This window comes from Schistocerca serialis, chromosome 1, assembly GCF_023864345.2.
Source record: "Schistocerca serialis cubense isolate TAMUIC-IGC-003099 chromosome 1, iqSchSeri2.2, whole genome shotgun sequence".
Lineage (NCBI taxonomy): Eukaryota > Metazoa > Arthropoda > Insecta > Orthoptera > Acrididae > Schistocerca > Schistocerca serialis.
Window position 1 is genome coordinate 315,684,859 of NC_064638.1, and position 23,549 is coordinate 315,708,407.

Below are 23,549 nucleotides of genomic sequence, written 5' to 3' on the forward strand. Positions count from 1 at the left end.
ACACTTCCCTGTGGGACGCCTATATTCACATTTTCTGGGTCAGACAGGTGTTTTATAAGGGAATTGTTTGAACTCTGTTTTCCAAGTATGATTTGAACCACTTCTTTGTCACACCTCTTATTCCTATTTGCCCTAATTTATGAAGTAAGATTTTGTGGTCAACTGTATCAAAGATCTTGGACAAATCTAAAAAGAGACCACTTACATTTTCACCTTTGTCCAGTGCTTCTAAAATTACTTTAGTGAACTGTGCTATAGCAGATTGTGTGCCTTTTCTGGGCCTAAAACCAAATTGGTCATTGGAAAGAAGATTATATTTATTCAGGTAATTTAGCAGTCTCTTTTTGACTAATATTTCTATTATTTTAGAAATGATAGACAGTATAGAGATCGGCCTGTAGTTCTCTACATTTTCCACATCTCCGTTTTTAAGGATAGGTATAACTTCTGCTTGTTTTAGGTACTCCGGAAAGTATCCAGATTCGAAAGATTCATTAATTATGTCTGTTAATGGGCCCTTTATGGAGTCTATACAATCTTTAATTACGCAGACTGGGATTTCATCAAGTCCTACTGAAGTTTTATTTTTTAGTTGGTGTACTACTAGTGCCACTTCCCTTTCTGTAGTTGGCAAGAGCACCATTGAGTTTGTTGGCTGGTTCTGAGTAGGTAAATCATATGTATCTGGAAATTTCTGCTGTAATTTTTTTGCAATGCTACTGAAATATGAGTTTACAAAATCAGCTAATTTTTTAGGGTTACCTACTGGTACATCTTTGCTGTTAATATGTGAATTGAAGTCCTTTTTAGCAGAGTTAGATGTTTCCTGTTTGACGATGTTCCAGGTTGCTTTGCTCCTGTTTTCAGCTTCAAGTAATATTTTGTTGTTTGAAAGTTTTTTTTGCGGCTAGCAACACCTTTCTGTATATTTTCCTGTACTTTTTGTAGAATTGCAGAACTTCTGGGATAGATTGATTATTTTTTATGGAGTTGAGATATCTAAGAGTTTCTGAGGATTTTTTGATACCTGTAGTCACCCATTGATTTCTCTTTTAGTTTTAATTTGATAAAGAGTTTTGGGAAACATCTCTTCAAATCTGAGTTTAAAAATTGACATGAACTTGATAAATTTCTGATTTGCATTGGTTTCTGCATAGACTTCCCTCCAATCTTCATATTCTAGCTGGAATTTAAACTGATAGAGGGCTGATTTGGAAAACATTCTTTTGTATGTACAAAGTTTAGCAGGAGTTTCTACATGAATGTTAGTTTTTAAGATCTGGCAGAGGTGGTCTGATAGGCCCAGGTTTTGGACAACAATATGACATTTTTTACTCTCAATATCTGTAGCTACATGATCTGTAGATGAGGAGGATTCTTTCGTTATTCTAGTTGGACAATTAACAAGGGAGGATATTCCATAACAGCTTAGAATATTCACATATATGTAGCTAGCCTTATCAGGCTTCATCATATTAATGTTTAAGTCACCACAGATAATTACATTTGCTTTTGGTCCAGAAACCTTGTCTAACCTTTGATTCAGTTTTGAGAAGAATATATCAGTGTCTCCACTGGGAGAGCGGTACACACAAAATATGACTAATTTTTTTGCTATGCGAGGTCCTATTATTTCAACAGCGGAAAGTTCGAAATGTTTGTCCTCACCTAGATCTAAAAGATCATATCTAACTTTAAATGACATACCTTTTTTTACATAGATACATGAACCTCCACCATTCATTGAGATTCTGCTATAGTAACATGCAAGGTCAAATGAGGCTAATGCAATGTGTTCAATTTCCTTCCCTTTGCACCAGTGTTCAGTGATACACAAAATTTGGCTATCAAAATTTTCCAATTCTACTTCTAGCTGTTGTGCTTTGTTCTTTATGGCTTGAATGTTTTGGTGAAACACTGTTAGGCATTTGTTTTCACTTATCTTGGTGGCGCCTTTCCCTTTAGACCTGATGCTAAAAAATCCTTTAGATGAGCTGGTGGCATGGTTATTCTTCTGTTGATGACGGTGGAGGTGAGTCTGTTGCCAGTTAGACTTGGAAGTTGGTGTATCTGAAGGTATCTGCCTTATGTTAGTCTTGTAACTGAGGCCGGGTACCAAAAATCCTTGTTGTAGATTCCTCTGCTTGCAAGCATTTATCTCTTTCCCTGTTACGTGCTGTTGTTCACTGCTTTGCCCCAGCAAAAATCCTGGCTTCTCTAGGGTGGCTGCCTCCTTCTGGTGTGATGACTGCTCCTATTACCACTGCTGCTGCTGTGTCCTGTTGCAGTGAATGCCAGTGATTCTGGTTGCTTGGTTATTGATGTTGGAACTACTGCTTCTGATGTTGCTGTGACTGCTAATGATTCTGGTTGGTTGGTTTTTGATGCTGTAACTATTGCTTCTGTTGTTAGTTCTGCTGCTGCTAATGTTGGTTCAGTAGTAGGTTCTTCTGTTCCTACTGTTTTTTGGATGGTCCATTTGCGTGCTGCTCCTGTTTTTGCTGGTGTTTCTGCTATTGGAGATTTATACCATCCCAGTTCAGTGGCTGTCACTTTGTAATTGCATTTAATTGCTTCCCTTATTAAGTTTCCTAACCTGGCCTTTCCATTTCTGTTAAGGTGAAGCCCATGTTTCGTAAAACATTCTCTGTCAAGTGTGCTTGAGTCAATTAATTTTGCATTGCTGAATAGCCTACAACTACTTTTAAGTTTCGCATTAATTTTGTGAATTTCCTTATTCACACATGACCATTCAGGTAAATCATGCCTGTGGGTAAAGTTCACCAGTAAAATGTTTGTATTTGACAGTACTAGCAAAAGACTCAAGAGCAATTTATACATTTTCATAGCATTGTTTTCGTAAATGTCTTTAGCTCCTGCACAGATTACAACACTGTCCTGCTTGTCATAGTTATATTTTACAATGTTTTTTGTCACTTCTTTGAAACCAGCACCTGGTTTAACCATGCCTGTGACTGTCGTTGATTTAATATTTACTTGCAGTTCTTGAGAAATTCCTTTGGCGTGACTGTCTCCAAAGATGTCGACTTTTGATTCTTTCTTCTTTGTCACACACGTTGGTTTTTGTTTATTTGTATTTTCACTTTGTTGCAAAACGTCATATTTGTTTTTATCGCAAAATGTGACAGATTTTATGGAGTTTGTTATTCTTTTAGTGGACAAGGGATTACCTTTTAGCGACACTTTTATCCACTCTGACGTTGTTTCACTGTCTGTCATCACTTCACTAGCGTTTTGCATATCCTTATTGCAGGCATCACTACTATTCGACAGAACACTGTACCTGTTTTTATATGTAATTATAATTTCATTTGCTGCCTTTGATGCCTGTCTATTGCTTCCTTTCCACTTCTCATAACTCACCAGGTTCCCATTTTGTGGCTTTATTGTTTTATCATTTAGAATATGGCGCAACTTCTTCAGCTCACAGTTTTCATTAGTTATATGCGAAATCTCACATCTTAGAACATCTACAACTTTTTGTAAACTTGAAATGCGTTCATTTAGTTTTTCGATTTCGCTTTTACAGTTTTCACAGGATTCCTTTTGAAGCTATACAATATGCATATAAAATCAACATATGTAAGGAAGACTTTGTGTCCTCACACATGCAATCCCTTGTGAATGAACTAGCAGGAAAGAGAGTAAAAAAGAAAAGCAGACAAACATACATGAGAGAGAAATGCTTTTACAATATTGTAAAACAATAACTCAAGTTATGAACACCCTGGACTCATCATTTAAGTTTTCAGTTTGTCTCTGAAGACAGTAAGTCGACCTTTTATTTATTTATTTCACATTTTTACGCCTTTCAGGAGTAACAAACTGCTGCAGTCGTAGTCCGAAACATTTGTACCTTTACAACCTTAGTTGATCAGTCTATGTATCACTTTAAATACTTCAGTTACATAGTAAATACATTAAACAAATATTAGAACACAAGATCTCAGTTTGCATTTGCATGCAAAGACTTGCATAATGCTTTTTGTGGTGACATTATGAAGTGTAGTTGCCATTATAAAATTCACTATTATCACGCCCAAAACCAAATAAAATGTCTTATACAATAGGAAATGAAATGTCATAAATGATTTATGTCACGTGAATGTTAATTTGTCATAACCCATTCCTGATAAAACTTCTCTAAGTTAGAAATAATATTTATTGACTTGTAACATGGTTATACACTCCTGGAAATTGAAATAAGAACACCGTGAATTCATTGTCCCAGGAAGGGGAAACTTTATTGACACATTCCTGGGGTCAGATACATCACATGATCACACTGACAGAACCACAGGCACATAGGCACAGGCAACAGAGCATGCACAATGTCGGCACTAGTACAGTGCATATCCACCTTTCGCAGCAATGCAGGCTGCTATTCTCCCATGGAGACGATCGTAGAGATGCTGGATGTAGTCCTGTGGAACGGCTTGCCATGCCATTTCCACCTGGCGCCTCAGTTGGACCAGCGTTCGTGCTGGACGTGCAGACCGCGTGAGATGACGCTTCATCCAGTCCCAAACATGCTCAATGGGGGTCAGATCCGGAGATCTTGCTGGCCAGGGTAGTTGACTTACACCTTCTAGAGCACGTTGGGTGGCACAGGATACATGCGGACGTGCATTGTCCTGTTGGAACAGCAAGTTCCCTTGCCGGTCTAGGAATGGTAGAACGATGGGTTTGATGACGGTTTGGATGTACTGTGCACTATTCAGTGTCCCCTCGACGATCACCAGTGGTGTACGGCCAGTGTAGGAGATCGCTCCCCACACCATGATGCCGGGTGTTGGCCCTGTGTGCCTCGGTCGTATGCAGTCCTGATTGTGGCGCTCACCTGCACGGCGCCAAACACGCATACGACCATCATTGGCCCCAAGGCAGAAGCGACTCTCATCGCTGAAGACGACACGTCTCCATTCGTCCCTCCATTCACGCCTGTCGCGACACCACTGGAGGCGGGCTGCACGATGTTGGGGCGTGAGCAGAAGACGGCCTAACGGTGTGCGGGACCGTAGCCCAGCTTCATGGAGACGGTTGCGAATGGTCCTCGCCGATACCCCAGGAGCAACAGTGTCCCTAATTTGCTGGGAAGTGGCGGTGCGGTCCCCTACGGCACTGCGTAGCATCCTACGGTCTTGGCGTGCATCCGTGCGTCGCTGCGGTCCGGTCCCAGGTCAACGGGCACGTGCACCTTCCGCCGACCACTGGCGACAACATCGATGTACTGTGGAGACCTCACGCCCCACGTGTTGAGCAAGTCGGCGGTACGTCCACCCGGCCTCCCGCATGCCCACTATACGCCCTCGCTCAAAGTCCGTCAACTGCACATACGGTTCACGTCCACGCTGTCGCGGCATGCTACCAGTGTTAAAGACTGCGATGGAGCTCCGTATGCCACGGCAAACTGGCTGACACTGACGGCGGCGGTGCACAAATGCTGCGCAGCTAGCGCCATTCGACGGCCAACACCGCAGTTCCTGGTGTGTCCGCTGTGCCGTGCATGTGATCATTGCTTGTACAGCCCTCTCGCAGTGTCCGGAGCAAGTATGGTGGGTCTGACACACCGGTGTCAATGTGTTCTTTTTTCCATTTCCAGGAGTGTATGTGGAGGAACTGAGGAATGGTTTAATTACTACTCAATCCTAATGCTATCATAGTTAATACTAGTGTAGACGTTTTACATCTCTTTCATTATAATGTACATCCTAAAGCATGCATGACAACCTCATAACCGAGAACAGACTCCTTATCTAGGGTCTGCTACTTAACTAACTCTACACATGCAGCAATATCAAATACCTTTATTAGTATTGGAACCCTTATAGGGAAGAAAAAAAAAATTTTTTTTTGTTTTTCTTCATGGGTTTGCTGTCCAATTTAATACCTCGTTTTTAGAGTAGTTCAGTTCTAACATTCTCAAAATCTTCACTCATAATGTAATCACCTTTCTCTTGCTGCCTCTCAGGGAGGGCACATAAAACAACATACATCATTTTATTAATACCATAGTAGTGTCATCATATATTAGCCTTACCTCTACCCCACTGTTATAAACAATGGGTTACCATCATTATATCAACCCTGCTATTTCCATATTATTTAATTGAAAACTGCCTGATAAGCTTGTTACACCTGACAATTTTGAAAAAAAGAGGATGGTCAGTTAATCTCTGTTTGGTCATAAATCCGGGGTATTATACATGCTCTTTTCTTTGCTGGTTGTTTGATTGTTGGGTCAGTTAATATTACTGCCATTGCATGTGGTATCCTGGTTATCATGAATGGCCCTTCCTACAGTGGGTAAAACTTGCTCGTTGTCCTTCCACACTTGTCACTTCTCTTGCGACTTCTGACCAAGACTACACCTCCCACTCTGTATAATATAGGGGTGCCTTTTTCCCATATCCTTTTCAGCTTCTTTAGTCATCCCTACTTTAATATTCTTTGTTGACATTGACTGGAGGACAGAGTTTTCTTGTGGCCACATATCATTCCAGGAAATCTTCCCCTTCTACTTCTTGTCCTATTAACTCTGTTGATGAAACCTTAGTGACCATGTGTGGCAATTCATTCAACACTAATCCCAATTCAATTACTAATTTTGTACACTTTAGTCACACAGTAAGCTCAGAAAAAATGCCCCAGTTCACGCGTAATCCTTTCTGACAGATTACTTTGTGGATGGTAGTGCAAGATCAAAATATGGTTTACATTCTGCCTGACCAAAAACTCTTTGAGGTTCTTGGATGTAAACTGGCTCCCATTGTCCACTAACAGTTTCTTAGTTTTTACCAACTTGTTTAAAATAGTGACCTCACAATTTACTTACTATGCTATTGTTTGTAGCTTTTCTTAGAGGGTACAACTTTGACCAACATTCTAAAATGACCAGGATGTATCTCATTCCTCCCCAGCCTTTATGCATTGGGACAGAGAAATCCAGTGCCACTAACTCCCTAATTTCTTCTGGAACAAAGGGATACAGCAATGTGTGTACTTCTGAAGTATTTATTTTTACTTTTTGGCATATCTCACAGGAGTATAATATTTTCTTCACCTGCCGATTCATGTTTTTAAAGTATCAATACTTTTTCATGTCCATGATACTTTTCTGTAGTCCAAAGTATGCATAACCTAAGTGTACGTACCAAGTAAGTAATTCAGTGCTATCTTTGGTGGTGCATAGTAACAATTTATCTGTTTTGTTGTTCTTATGAAACAAAATTCCTTCACGTATCTTCTAATTTTCATCCTGATCTGAGTTGCTTTGTTGTACACCTTTAATGTGTCTATTTAAACTACTATTTTGCTGCTGTAGATTTGTTAACATATGACTGAGTGTTTGAATATCTTTTTCATATTTATCAATTTTCAAGAAATATGTAGCAAATGTTCCTCTGCCCTTTACATCCTGGTTTGATTGTAAGTCAACAGATGGTCTTGATAAGGCACCTAGTACAAAGTTGTCTTTTACTTTCTTGTGCCTAATGGAAAATTTAAATTCCTTCAAGAACAGAGACCATCTAGTGAGTTTACTGTGTAAAAGTCTGCAGTTTATTAGGAAGATTATTGCATTATGGTCTTTATGAATTACTGTTTCGTTGCCTGTCAATGAGTATTTAAACTTGTGAAAACCCACGCTACAAGTAATGTCTTTTTTCATTGATAGTATAATTACTTATTTTCCTGTGCTCTACTGTGTACTGCATGTGTTCCTGAAATATGCAGCATCCCAGACCATAGTTGGATGCATCTGCTGATAGTTGGAATGGTAATGTGAAGTGTGAGTGAAGTAGTATAGGTGAATTTAATAAGTTTTCCTTATAGTGTTAAACTGCTCTGTACAATGTTCATCCCAACTCCAGGATGTGTTTGCTATTAATAATTTTAATAAGTGTGGTGCATTCAGTACTGCATGTGGAAAAATTTTTCTATAAAATTCTACCATTCCTAAATTAGACTTTAGTTGCCTTTTGTTTGAAGGTTCTGGACAGAGTTCAGTAGCATCTAGTCTATGTGGACCCAGTTTTATTCCTTTCATACTCACTGTGTGTTCCAAAAACTTCATCTCATTCCTAACAAATTGTGATTTTCATAGTTTAATTGTAATTCCATGTGATGTCAGTCTATTTAGAAATTCGTGTAGCATTTTTAAGTGTTTGTTCCATTTAGTAGATACAACTACAATGCCATCAATGTAAATTAAAATCTTATCTCTTAAGTCATTGGCTTTGCCCAGGATTTTGTAAACACGAAAATTGGAACGTTTAGTCCAAAAGGTAAAACCTGATATTGGTATGATTGTCCTTAAAATAGAAAAACTGTTTACTTTCTAGTCTTTATGAAGTTTTATTTGCAAATATCCATCACTGATATCCATTGTGCTGATGTATCTTGCCCCTGTAAATGTGGTTAACATTTCTTCTATTGTAGGTGGTTTCTCTCTTTCAGGTTCAATTATTTTACTAGCACATCTTGCATCTAATACTTGTCTCACAATTCTATCGGTTCTTTGACTACAACTAAGGGGTTGTTACAGCAACTTTCAGAAGATTCAATGATTAATCATCCTGTCACTTTCCTTTTGTACTTGCATTTTCATAGGAACATGTATGGAATATGGTCTTGTATAGAATGGATTGTGTGGCTTAATCTTTAGAGTAGAAACAAAGTGTTTTATAAGTCGTGGGCTCAATGAAAAACATGTATGTGACTACTTAATAAAGATGCCATCTTCTTTTTCTTGTTTGTTTTGAGATTTTCTGATCTACTCATCTTGTTAACTGTATCCTCTTGATTTACCAGTAGGTTGTTATCATGTACTTTTTTGTCATTATCAGTGACTAGGTTAGCTCCTGCTACTGATGTAAGATTCACCTCTCGAATAGTCACTGGATCATATTTTAATGTGACTGTGTTTCTGTCTTGTCCATAAGGAAATCATACTGAGCTCATTTGAAAAATCTAATGTAACCGTGTGCAAGCTAGTCTATTCTGAGAACAGTTGGTATATTTAATCCTGCACCTAGAAACGTTGGGTACTTGTGTATATCCACTCAATACAAATGTAATCAAGAATTCTTCATGAATTGGTTTGCTTATGATTAAAGTTATCCCTGTGATTTTAACTCCTGTTACAAGCACTCTTGGAAACATATGTAACATATAGCGTTGTTTGAAAGACCCATAGTCTACTACACTAATATCGCTACCAGAATCATGAGGTATTCTTATTGGTGTATGCCTGACTATTCCATTAAGTTTTGGTTGAAAATGTTACTTAACAGGTTGTGTTCTTTTTTCTAAGAGGTCGTCTGTTAATGTATTTTCAGTGTAATATCTTATTAAACTAGCAATATTATTGTTAAATATTGTACCTTGGTGTTCTGTATCATTGTTACCATATCCTTGCCTATATCCTGTTCTGTTATCATCTTGACAACTGGACCTTCTGTACAGAATACTCACATTATTTTCTCTTGTCCCCCATTGTCCTCTATTGTAACACCCATTTGTCATGTTGTGTTGGTGAGCGTTGTTGCTGTTGTTATTTGATTGCCATCTCTCTGATTGTCTCTCAATGGTGTCTCTCTGTTCTAAATATTCTAGTAAATTATTAACATTACTCAAATCTTGGTCCAAAAGTTTGTCTCTTACTCTCCATGGGAGGAGGCTGAAAACTACATTTAACAAAATTTTCTCTCATGTACGATCATCTAAGTACTTAGCCTTATTAATGTGCCACTCAGCAAAATTCCTGTATACTTTCCAAGAGTTATTATTGTATGGTTTTAAACACAACAGTTCACAGCCATAACTTTTTCATTCCCGATGTCTCCAGTACTTTGATTTGAAGGCAATTTCAAATCTTGGTAAGTTCTAAAGTTTTCCAATAGTAGCGTTCCCCATTGCGGACCAATATCCATCATATGGCTTATGACAAATCTTATTTGATTATAATCTGTCCATGTTTCTGGTTTTTTGGTAACATACCTTTAAATGATTTCAAAAATAAAATGGGGTGTATCTTTCCTGGTGGCGTGAATTTCAGAAACTTGTGATTTATTCCTTTACTTAATAAAGTACTGAAATCATCACAACTGTTACTTACTAACTTACCCGTCATTATCAGATCTACAGCCTCTCTTGTTAGTTCTTGTCCTTTATAATTAATCTGTAGTACATTGTTAGTAGTAACTAAGAATTGGTCATTATTATTAACTGTTGACAGTCTATTACCTATGACTGTGGTTATGGAAGGTATGGATTTATTCTAAAAAAAAAGGTTCCATAGGTTTACTGTTTGTGTCCTTAAGTCTGGTTGTTTTTTTGTTCAACTTCTAGCTTTTGTAATGTTGGTTCTGATTCCTTAATGATAGATGATACCGTATTACATTAATATTCTTGTTTGTAGTCTTCTGTAAGATGTCTTTAGTGTGCAGTAAATCTCCCTCTAAAATTTGAATTCTTTGTATTAAACTACCTAGGTAAGATTTTAGTTTATGTACATGTTCCAGTTTGCCCTCTACTTTGTCCTCCACGATACCCAGCTGTTCTCCAGTTCAGCAACTTGATTGAATCCTAAGTCTAATCATTTTTCCAAGCTGCCCATTCTGCCATTAAGTTGAGATGCATAGTTTCTTATCGATGCTATCTACTCTGTTCTCAATTTTTGTGAATTATTGTCTATTTCTGTAAATCTGTTATTCATTAAGGCAAATTGCTCTAATAATAACTGCATAAACCCTTCCATGGTGAGATTGTTCTCTATTAAAGCTGTGTCAAGCTATTTGTTTATAGCTATATGTCTAGAATCCAGAAATGAGTATATATGTTGGTTACGACTACACTTCACCTAATGTTCAGACTATAGTTCTTACATTCCTGTTTAAAAATTTCTATGTCGTATTTTACACAAACACCTTTCCAGTCAAAACAATTACTGCAAAAAAATCACTGCACTTTACACTTGTCAGACGTATTTTTGTCTTGTTGAATTTGTCGGCTGCTGTTGCTGCTGCCATTGCAAAGTGTGGAAATTGTTGTCAGTTGTTAAACTCTTTATTGTATCACAACAAATTGCTCATGTACTGTCCAAAATATTTGGTAGTGTCGAAATATTTATATTTGAACACTGTATTTGTGACCCATCTATATAATTCTCATTTCCTTCATATGAATGTTTGATGTTTATTTGCTTAGCAACTCATTATGTAACACATAGCTAAGCTGTATTTCTTCAGTTATTCAGTTGATAAAGCCTTGTTACAACATTAAAACTGGTCAGCATTTTTTTTTTTTTTTTTTTTTTTTTTTTTTTAAGTATGGTAGTATTGCATTTTAAAGTTGTGCAACTTTGGGTAGTATAGTTCCAGTGCACTACTTGTAATTATACAGCATGAATTTTCTTCTTTTTTATAATAATTAGTCCGTATTTGTTCTTGATATTCTTCGCTGTCTTATTAGCACTAATTGACTGATTGAATCTTCTGGCTGCATTGTATTCACGTTGTTAAAAGGACAGGAATTCCAATACAACATTATTTTTGACAGTTTTTGTAGCATAGACTTTGTTCGTGTGGCAGTATTCTTCACTAAAATTCGCCATGTGCTAGGGTCTTTGACTATCTTGCGTTTTCAGTGGAGCAAACATTGGCTGACTCCTGACAAAATCATTCTAAAAACGAAATAAAGGTAATTGTCTCCTTGACAAAAAATACTCTAATTCTCAGCTCAGTCTGCTTGTTTATTTATTTGAAGCTACACAACATGAATATAAAATCGACATATGTAAGAGAGAGTTTTTATCCTTACAACTGTTTCTTTGAACTATTCTCTAATTATGTTGATAATCATTTCTGTCATACAAATTAGAACAGCAGCATATTGTTTAATTATTCCTGCTGTGTGGTATAGTCATTCAATTGGTTCAGTATTAATTAGTTCTCAGAAGGTACAGGATACGTTTTATGAATAGCCTTATACATTTCTTGAACTAGAAATGGTTTTCATGTCTGCTAATACTTCAAGTTGATTTGAAATACCTAGTTACACCATAGTTCAAATTGCATGTTAAACTGTTTGGGTGGGTCAGATCTGAGAGAGGTGGAAGGTAACATCCAATAAAACTATGGATGAAGAAGCATTGTGGTGTGCAAGCTGCCTGAAGTCAATGACTTTTTACTATTTCTTATTATTCAGACACTGTAGTGTATATCTCTGGTAACATTTCAGAACATTGTGACAAGTGCATTTTTGCATGTATTTCACTGGATATCAATCATTTTTCTTTATTCTATAAAATTCATCTGCCTTACAGCTATGTTTTTATATAAAGATTAAATGAAATAGAGTAGCTCAAAAACTCATTGTTCAATGCAATGCAAATATGATAGGAAATGCTAGTTTTTCAAGAAAATTCTTTCTACATCAGGCAAAGACACTTGAAAAAATAAATAGAAATTCAACCAGAATGCATGTGAAGAGAGAGGAAGACAACAGGAGAAAAGAAGAGTGCGTGGGCCAGATCTTTGATACTTGTGTCCCTTGAACCCAGTCGTAGGTTCTACCTAAACCATATCCTGTCATCTACATGCTTCCAGAGAAGCTCAAGACGATTCTCTTTATGTTTTAGTTGCTAGCTTAGAGTGCATACTAAACATGAGCTTGTGGTTCTGGTGTAATGTATTTTGCTGTTGCATGGTAGGTATACATCTGAGTCATGTGTAGCAGTATTTCTAAGAGATACAAACAGTGGGAAGAGAAACACTTGTAAATATGATAAAAACTACAAATGATTCAGAATAATGCGGAGTGTATATTCACCCAACTACCTGCCTTGTCACATTTTTCCCATACTCTGTGGATCACACTCATCACCTATAATCTGTAACTGAGTTGTTCTTTATTCTTGAATTCTCATTGCATTAGAAGCATATGTCTTATTCATACAATTGTGTTCTTTGCAAGTCAGTTTTTTATTCTTTATTTTCACTTTCATATTTTTATTTTTTGCTGTGAAAATGTAGTAGTATAACCCTATGGGTTCTTCAGTTTCTGGTAGTATACTAAACAGCTGAACTGATTTCAGAGCCGATTCCACTCCTCCAAGTTTAATGATGAGCGAGTTCAGCTGTGGCTCACCCAAGAAATTAGCAGGTCTATTGGATTCGCAAATGGCTACCTCAAGAGGAGAATTAATGAGGCTCGAAGAAATAAAGAAATTGCAGGTTTGATATTCTATCTTGGTAAATGATGTGTTACTATGTTTCATTTTTTATGAAGTTGCTCGTAAAATGAGTTGTTTGTTGAAAATGTGTCCACCAAATAATCATGGAAGAAGGCACATATTATTCATGTTACATACAATTATGAAATGAAGATTTTCTTCTAAATAATGTATGTAGGCATAACATCATGCTATAAGGTATCAATGGATCTAAACAAGCAAAAATATTTCAATTTACAAACCATACACTTCTTTCTCTCCAAGACTAGTAAAAATAGAATCTGAAAATTACTGAACTTATTTGCCTGAGCAATAGTAAACATTGTCTTCCAGTGTAATCACTCATTTATAGGTTCACACAATAATTTTAAAAATATTCATTTCACCTTCTAGCTCATGATGCTTGTTATTGGTTTTACAGCCACTGTTGGTTGTTACAGTGTATTGATTTTTCCACACAAAGTAGGCTCCAGTTTATAGGAAAATACGTTGTAATTATTGAATTAATAGTATTTAAAATTTCCCTCATTGCCACCTGTTGTTTCCCCATTACAAGTGACTCTATGGTTAGGACATCAGCAACTGGGGTAGTACCTTTTGTATAAAGAACTCTGAAAACAGCTATATCTAGAACCAGTTTTATTTCTTGTTGTTTAGATATACACCTGATGATGTGGCTGTAAGCCACAAAACCAGTAGTGTGTAAATAAAATTGGTTCGACATACTGTTGCTTGCGGAGTTCTTGCTATAAAGTATTATCCCTATATTGCCAACACAAACTGGTAAAAAAAAAAAATTTGCACCACTTCCATACCTTTGAGTGCGTGTGGGCTGAAATTCAAGGCAAGTAGGGAATGATAGAATAAGCCTTATGAATTGAATGATTTACTTGGGGGTGGGGGGTGGGAACAATTGTGGACTTAGCTCATAGTTGCCTGCACCAGGATTGAGTTTTTGTGCATTACTATCCCTGTCATTCTAGTAAAACCAGCCAATACTCTTAAAGAGCAGTAGGAGACCTTTACTAGTTCTTTATTAGGCACAATTTTGTCAGGGCTTGATGACCCAAAATTCCGTATCTTTTGGTCTCCAGTGCTTTGAATTGGAAGATTAAATGTTATGTGGTTTGGGCCTGCTCACCACGTAGTCTACACTTACTTCTCTATACCCATCATGTGCAGGTGTTTCTTGAAGTTTATATAGCTAGTCATTAAACCTACCATAATTTTAATCTTTCTCCTGTTCAAGCTCAGGATTGAACTTCTCTTAAAACACAGCTTTGGCACCATTAGCTTGCCTTGTTTTTGGATTTGGATCTTCGTCCAATATTCTGATTGTTGCCTCCTAAACCAAACGCATTGTGGAGGCCCCAATGGTTTGGTGATTCTGTGGAAGTCTAGCAGCAAAGCACTGCAGATGTTAGAGGTAGCTGACGGGCACAGACTGAGCAGGGTAGTGCAGTGACTAGCACACTGGACTTGAATTCAGGAGAACGACGGTTTGAACCAATGTTCAGCCATTCTGATTTAGATTTTCCATGATTACCCTGAATCGCTTAAGGCGAATCCAACCTTGTGCTCCTCTCTAATGGCCTTGTCAACAGGCAGGCACAATATTTCAGCATATTACTTTCAGCAACAAAGCTCTTTATTCATTCAGAGATGGGACAGGCTTGGCACTGAATTCCTGGGGTCATAGTGGAAAGGCACTGCCTCGGCAGGCCAAGCCAGGCAATTGTTACACCTTGAGCCCATGAAATAATTGTCCCTTCTGTGGCCCAAAGCAGTACAAAATCATGAGAACTGAGCTGTTGACTTGTATATAAACATACCAATTTCAGGTAAGGTATGAACAGTCCAACAGTGCCTGTAGGGATGAGGAGGTTACACTGGATGACAGGCAGATGAGGCTCAGCCAGCAGCTGCCATTATTTTGGGCCTTTGTCATCTCTTGTACTGATTCCTCTCCTGAGACTTAGTACTGTACCACTGAGCGGCACCTCTTCCTGGCCCACTGCAGGAGCAACATCCAGTGGTCAGTGGGCCAACTCTACATGTTGCCACCACCCACCTGTCTTCATTGGTGTGGGCACTGTGGTGCCTCATATCATCTCTCCATGAAGATGGCTTTCCCTGCCAGCATTCTGTCCAACTGCAGCACAACTGATGCTGCCAGTTTGCTGCATGATCTGCCATAATGGCTCACATGTTGCTAAGCTGAACATAGGTTTCAGCAATCATGGGTGCATGTCGCTGTCACAGACCAACCGCCCTGGTGTACTTCATTAGGTGCCAGAAGTGCTAATTTCATCTCCAGTGGTTATCAGATGATCTGACATTCACACAGGAAAGCATCACAACTGCAGCAAACAGTACCATCACAGTGAGGTGACTGAGAAAACTGTTGTTCTGCTTGCTGATGTGGAAGAGATGCGGTCTAAAAGAGAAGTACAGTGTAATTTCAGAGTTACGTTGTGCAGCTGATGTATCGTGTTTTGCCGTCTGTGGAATCTGTGTCAGTAGTGTGTTGGATGTGCCACCATTATGGACATGCAACCAGAAGTGTACAGAATCTAGGTGTTTGATGACAAAGCATAAATGGTCTATAATTCTTAGTGTGTGAGTAGCTGTGGACGTGGAAAGTGTCTATTTTGTTGTGAATAATAGTTACAGACTTCACAGTAGTAGAGCGAGAGACACACGGCATGTTCAAACCCGAGGCAGTACAAGTATTACTAGATAAAATAGAGTTTTTAGTGGCTGAGAAGTTGGAATTAGAGGACAAGTTCTAGATAGGGATGAATAGTTAGCATCTGTGTGGCTGTCTTTACCTGAAGTGGTTAGACATATGAATTAGGGGAGACATACGACATATCATAATGAGTGTGGACAGGTACCCCAGAAGATCCTAAATTCTGCTGTTAGATTAGCAACTGAATTCTAGAAAACTGACATAGCAGCTAGTGTACATAATAAACATGGGATATTCTCCAATAATGTGAAATATTATAACTGGTATCAAACAGGACACATTCAGAGGCAGTGTTGGTAGCCTCAGTGGGATAGGAAGGATGGTTATCAGCAGCAGAGTAATGGAAACACCAATAAGGACAAACAAGGAGGTAATACAAAAGTGTTAAAACAGGGTGTACACATGCCCAAGAAAAAAAATCCCATATTTTTCCTGGATGTCCCGGTCAAAAATATACATTTTCCATGTTAAGTGACAGAATACTTTCTCTTGGAACCATAAAACTTATCAACCCCTTGAATGGTTAAGGTTTTAAACACTGACATAGAATTCCTGGTGCTTCAGAAAACAACCCCCCCTCCCCCCCCCCCCCCCCCCACACACACACACACACCACCACCACCACCACCACCACGAGGTGCTTGTGTGTGCACTTGTTTGTTGTTGGAAATGGTGCATTTGCTTTGCAAAATAAGTTTATTTTGGTTTTCTTTCCTTCGTTTATGTTTTATTGCTGCAGTGTTATTCTGCAATAGAGGACTAAAGTAAAATTCTTTGTTACAATGTCAGTTCTTACCAGTCAGAACTACAAAAATTTAACTGAAAACTAAAACAATGAAAAATTTCCAGAGTTCTAAAACATTCCTGGGTTTTTCCCTGTTTTCTCCCAGATGAAAAAATTCCCGTGTTCCCAGATTTGCCGGTTGTCCTGAGTTATATACACCCCGTAAAAACACCAAAGCAAACCCCAAGTCCACTCAGTGGTGTTCCTGTAAAATAGATGCAGCGAGTATCTGTGCAGAAGTGGAGTGTGCTGTAATAGTGGGTGTGAAGAGCATTAAATTTAAAGTTCTGTTGAACACATGGGTACATGTGTTCAGTAGTGAATATGTATCTTCTGGATTGAAAATAATTGAATCGACCATGCTATAGGTTGTGTGGGGTAGAAGATTCTGCTGGGAGATCAATTGGATTGTTCGAATTAAGTTTTCGAGTTTATGTGGTTCAATTTGAACAATGTGTGGAAGTGGTGCATCATGCAAGTGGTGATTATTGGATGATCTTAGGGTTACACTTTTTGAATGAGCACCATGCCAAAATTGAGCTGTCTTTAAGGATCACACTGTCTGTACTGCATATGAGACCACTAAAGCTTGTTTGCATAACATTCTGCCTGATGGCATCAGAAAGTCAGTTTGGGTGAGTCTGGAGCCAGACTTACCAGTTGATGTGTTGTGTGTGGTACAACCACTGAAAGTGAGTGATGTATTGAATACTTTGCAGTGTCTTGTTAGAAGGAGCATTGTACACATACAAGAGGGAGATGGCTGGAGACTAGTACCAATGAATCTGAATAATTTTAACAACGAGGAAATAAAATTAATGAAGGGAATGATTACACAAGAGGGAGATGGTGGGAGAATGGTACCCATGAATCTGTACAATTTTAACACCAAGGTGATAAAGTTAATGAGGGGAATTATTATAGCAATTTGGACATCAAGAATTGCTACTGGCAACACCCATGAAGCGACATTGAATACTGATGGGAAATGAAGCACCAGTGTACCGTAAATCATATTGGTTGTCCCATTATTTGCAGCTGATTATGGAAGAATTTATGGACCAGGAGTTAGCCAATGCAGCCTGTGGGATAATAGAAGAAAGCATTGGTCTAGCATGTGGTGCTGCTGTTGTGGTTGTGTTGAAGAAATCAATAGATCAATATAGGTTTTGCTGTGAACATAGGAATCTTAACAGTAAAATGGTGACAGATGCATACCCCGTTCCGAACAATTTTGGACAGTGTCTTTATTTTTCCACTATGGACTTGGGAAGCGAATACCATCAGATAGATGTAACTCTGGAGAACCAAACACAGACAGCATTATTGATCCCCTGAGGTCATTATCAGTGTAGAAGGATGCCATTTTGATTAAAGAATGTTCCAGCTACATTTCAGTGTTTACTAGATGGGGTCTGAGGGGATTAAGACCTATCTGGATCTTGTAATTGTGTTTCCAGAATGTATGGATGAACATAGACAGCAATTAAGAGACATTTTTCAAAGATTGTGGGCAGCATGTTTGTCTTTGAGCCTGGAGAAGTGTAATTTTTTTAGGCATGTAATCGGCAAGGAAGGATTCATGACAGACCCAAGACTGGTACACATCTTTTCAATTCTTAAGTCATGTAAAGAGTTGCATTCATTTCTAGGACTCGGAAATTTTGTGGGAAATTTGAGAAGGACTTCATAGATATAACAGGTAGACCGTCGTTTTTCTCTCGCTCTATCTGCAATTGGAATAGGAAAGGAATCAACTAGTAGTGGTACAGGGTACTCTACGCCATGCACCATATGGTGTCTTTTTGGAGTATGTAGAAGTAGATAATGTGACCACTGACACAGTTGTTAAGGAAAGGGGTAAAATTTGACTGGTCATAGAAGTGTTAAATTGCTTTTGAGTTGTTGAGGAGGGCACTAACATCAAGCCCTGTTTTAGTAGTCCCAGACTTTGAGAAAGAATTTGTGTTATCAAGTGACACGTCCAATTAGGCGTGTATTGAGCCAAGAGATCAGTGGTAAGAAACATCCAATAGCATGCACTTTAGGTCTACTCAACAAAGCAGAAAATAGCTATTCCGGAAAAAACAATTGCTTAGTCTGAAATACAGATATATATACTTCCAGAATTACATATATGGGAAAAAATTTAAAGTAGTTACAGATCATGCAGCCCTCAAATGTTTTTTAAGCTTGAAGGACCCACCAGTAGGTTAACAAGTTGGGCATTGCATCGCATTCTGTTTGATTATGAAGTGGTACATAGTCCAGGTGAGAAACATATGAATGCAGATGGGTTGCACAGGAAAGTGACTATAATGCAAACATGGGGACTTGGCCTTGCAGAATAGCAAGCAGCACAAAATGCTGTCACTAACTGCAAGCTATACGAGGTGTGATCAAAAAGTGATGGGAATTTTTTAATTTCATGGGTTGTATACATTCAGTTTTCAATTTTTTTTATCTTGGTGATATGCATGTTCTGGGTCTGTGTTTGCATTTTCATCTGTTTTGGATATTTAATTTATTGTTGGCAGTCAAAAAGGTTATTCATGTTTTCAAATGCTTGGCGAATTTTTACTCTTGAAAAAGATAGATCAAAGAATTTGCATTAAATTTCGCTTTTAAAATGGAATAAAGTACAGCAGTGCATTCAAAATGTTGACTGTGGTTTTTGATGAATCTAGTATAAGCAAGAGAAGAGTGTACAAATAGTATGTGTGGTATAAATGTTTCAAAGAGGCTTGAGAATACATTGAAGATGGCAATCACCCTGAATGCCCTAGCACTTCAATCAGTGACAGTACTGTGGAAGAAGCAGAGAAAATGATTCTGAAAAATTGCCAAAACACCAGCAGAGAGATTGTTGTTGATCCTTGGGCTCATGCCGAGCAATGTTTTTGGATGTTTTGGGTTTGAAATGTGTAGCAGCAAAGTTTGTTGAGTTTTGACAAAAAACGAATCCACGTAGACTTTGCTGAGGAATTGTTGAATGAAGTCGACAATGCCCTAGAACTTCTAAGGAAATTTATAACAGGTGATGAAGCATGAGTATGTGGATATGGTGTAAAAGGAAGGCGCAGCTGTCGAAACTGAAACTGCCTGAAAAGCAAAGATCAAAAAAAATTTGACAAGTTTGATCACATGTTAAGGTTCTTCTCATTGTTTTCTTTGATTACAATGGGATAGTGCATCATGGGTTCCTGCTTTATGGTCATTCAGTCAATGAGGAATATTACCTGTAAGTTATGTGCCATTTGCATGGAGTAGTCTGAAGAAAACGAGCAGAATTGTGGCAAAACTACACACAGAAATTGCATCACAGTAATGCTCCTGGTCACACCTTAATGCTTGTTCATGATTTTTTTGGTGAAAAACAAAACCGTTTTGTTGCTTCAACCATTGTGTTCACCAGGTGTGCCCCCCTATGACTTCCTTCTATTCCTGAGCCTGAAGAGAATTGTGAAAGGATGTCTTCTTGCCACCATTGATGAGATAAAAACAAAATAACTAAAGGAGCTGAGTACTATTATGATAAGCAAGTTGCAGATGTACTCCCAAGATTGGAAAAAGTGCTGGCACAAGTATATTATATCTGAGGAAGATTACGTTAAAGAGGCAAAGTTGATGTAAATGAATAAAAAAAAGATTCTTTAAGAAAAACAAAAATTCTCATTACTTTTTGATCACACCTTATTTAGGACACAGCCACAGTTCAGCATGAGTGATGGTCTGTTGTGTAAGATAACAAGGTTGTGGGTCACACATGGTAGTGCTGGCCGAACTCAAAGGGAAAGTATTAAAGGAAGCTCACAATCGTGTATTATACAAACATTGAGGTTGTAGGGCAATCTAAGGATAGCGGAGAGGTATTTGTGTAGAAGAAGAAAGGTAGATGGAGACCAATGTGTGAGGAATTGAGTGCAATGTGTGCAGAGAGCAGGTAAAAGTTGTAAACAAGTGTTATTGCAGAGATTACCATAGGCTATGAAACCATTCGTAGTGATTGGAATGAACATGTTGTGTCCACTTAACTGGACTCCTGCAGGGAACATGCAGGGAACATTTTTGTATTGACAATAATATTGTATCATATTTCTATATATGTGGTATAATCAAAATCCCTAATCAGCAGGCAGCATAGTACTGAGATGATGTTGAGTCACTATATGGACTTGCACCATACTGACTGGGACATGTATCTTTCATTTGCAATAGCAGCTTATAGTTCAAAGATTCACACCAGTAAAGAGCTATCTGCATACGAAGTGATATATCTGATGAAAATGCTTCTACCATTTGATATAATTAAAACAAAGAGCGGTAGAGACAAAGAATCAATGCATAATTTCATGTCATAAGATACCAAGAACCATATTAGGTGACAGAGACCATGTCTCCAGTTACTGTGAAGCTACAGTTTGCCTACTAAAACAACAATAGTACATGTTGGATGCCTACAACCACTCCTTGGAAAGCAGATAAAGAAGAAGAAACAATGGAGTGTATGCAGGGATATTGAACATCCAATGCAGGAGTTATCGTATGCATGGAGGTCAAGAAAATGGTGAAGAATATTCAGTGTGTTTTCAGTTCTAATAATGTGATCATGGGAGTAGAGAATTTAAGGTTTTGTAAAGAGTTATGAGGAGCAATGTTTTGGTGTTATGTAGCAAGTAAGTTTTGTGTTTAGTAATATTGCAGTGTTTAGGTTAGGATTCACATTTTTCATTTATGTGTGTCTAGTATAAATCAACGACAATGGGCATTTTGTTAAGGGGGAGGGAGGGTGACTGTAGTCCCTGTCATCTGGTTGCTGTGTACCAGGGTTAATAATGAAGGGGATGGCAGTACTTGTCTCTTTACCTGGGGGAGGGAGGGGGGGTTAGGTGTGGTCACTTCAGGGTCATAGCCTGGAGGGCAGAATACTATTTACTGGACAGTAAGGTGTAGTAATTAACAACCTTAACAACCATCAGTGGGCACTTAGACTAATTTTTACTGCATGACAACTGAGAAACAAAGTAAGAAGGCTGTAGGATGTGTTTTCTGGACAAAGGCGAGAAGCAAAGAGCAATGGAGTACACAGAGAAGTGTTGGCAGAATTCAGTAAACTATATGGGTCTTATGAACAATTGAGGGAGTAAGTACAGGAACTGATAGGTGGAGTGCCACGAACTATATGACAAATCTAGAAATGATGGTTAGATTTTATGGCAAGAATACTGAAGGTTGTTTTTGAGAACTGTGAATGAGCAAGACATCAGGGGACTGTACGGCACCACATAAAAAGTGAAGGAAGTAGCAGGAAGTAGTAAGTCAATTATTGAATGGCTTGCCATGCAGATAGTAAGTTTAGAGCACGAAGTACTTAATAATACATGCATGTTACAGAAATTGATGGGAGAGTTGAATGATGGAAATTGATTGAATATGCAAAAGCATCACACAATAGTTTGAATTGGGATTCAGGAACCATGCGAACCGAAATGGATTTGTTAGGCACAAGAATTTCCATAGCATCCACATTGCAATCACTATTAGATAGCATTTGGAATGCTTTGGCGGTAATGACAGCTGTGAAACTTCATGTTTGCAAGAGGGAAATGATTATGGTCTGTCCAACTAGGGTAACCCTTACCAATAAAAGTACATGTGAGGTAGAACTGTTCCTAGGGAAAGCAGATGGTCAAGGGGGTCGAAAGGGTGTTTTGTATCACAAACATTATTTCCAGCTGGCAGGGTTGCACTGGATTTACTTGTTATGTAACTCTGTAGTAGTAGTGATGAACTGATAGGAGTAGGGTAGATTCACAGGGGTGAAATTGTTGGAGTTAGTGATAGTGGAATGTTGATCAATGAAAAATGTGTGATGCAATGAGACTAACTTGCCATCTAACAGCCACAGTTTCAGGAACTTTCAAACTAAACATAACACAGCCTCAACTGTACTGGCCAGACAAGCCACTAGGGATGTTCCCAGTATAGAACTTGCCCTACATCAATAAGACCTTGAAACCAGACCTAATCATAACCACACAACAAGAAGGGCATGTTTTGGTAGGACAGATGTTACTACACATTCAGCAATATTGAAGGAGGGACAAAATCAGATGATAGTGTTTTTTGGTTTCACATTGCTGCTGTCTAGTGCTGCCACAGGAGCTCTTAGGCAGAAAGCTGCCCTCCTCCCTGACCCCCTGATGGTACTGGATAACCAGTCAAGCTTAGTGCTCAGAGAATAATAGTAGGACAAAATAAGTGTTGAATGAGTGACTCTGTATTATGTGTGAAAATAAGAAGTGTGTTTCCTAGTATACAAGAAATTAGTAGATTCATAGCATAAACTGGTAAAAGATCATCATGGATACTGTAATAAGAAAGGAGAAGTTAGCAGTATTATGTTAATTTATAAGTGACAAATTAGAAATAAAAGTTAATTGGAAATGCAAGTAGTATGAGGAATATGTTCTCTAGTGTGTAAGTTGTTGAGAAACATGAAGAATCAGGGTATAAGCACACTAGAGAAATATGGGAGATGTTAAATGTCACATGGAGGGATTCCAAGAGGACAAGACTACCATAGTGAAGCAATAACAGCAGTGATTAGTGGATAACAGCAGTGATTGCCTGCTGAGTTGATGTATCAGCCAGTGTGGAGGAATTGCCTGGAGGTCGTGGCTAGTGAGAGATAGACATTTGTACTTGGTGTTATGCATACTCAGGAGAGCTAATGAACCATTCAATAGTTTGATGGA

The 23,549-nt window shown here is 38.2% G+C and overlaps 1 protein-coding gene across 1 annotated transcript in view; it reads left to right on the top strand.

Annotated features, from left to right (window-relative positions):
* LOC126470013 (MAP7 domain-containing protein 1-like) overlaps positions 1-23,549 on the top strand; it is a 262,871-nt gene that overhangs the window by 192,010 nt on the left and 47,312 nt on the right. Inside the window, exon 9 of the mRNA XM_050097531.1 lies at positions 13,118-13,256. Coding sequence (XP_049953488.1) covers positions 13,118-13,256 — 139 coding nt within the window. The remainder of the gene's footprint in view (positions 1-13,117; positions 13,257-23,549) is intronic.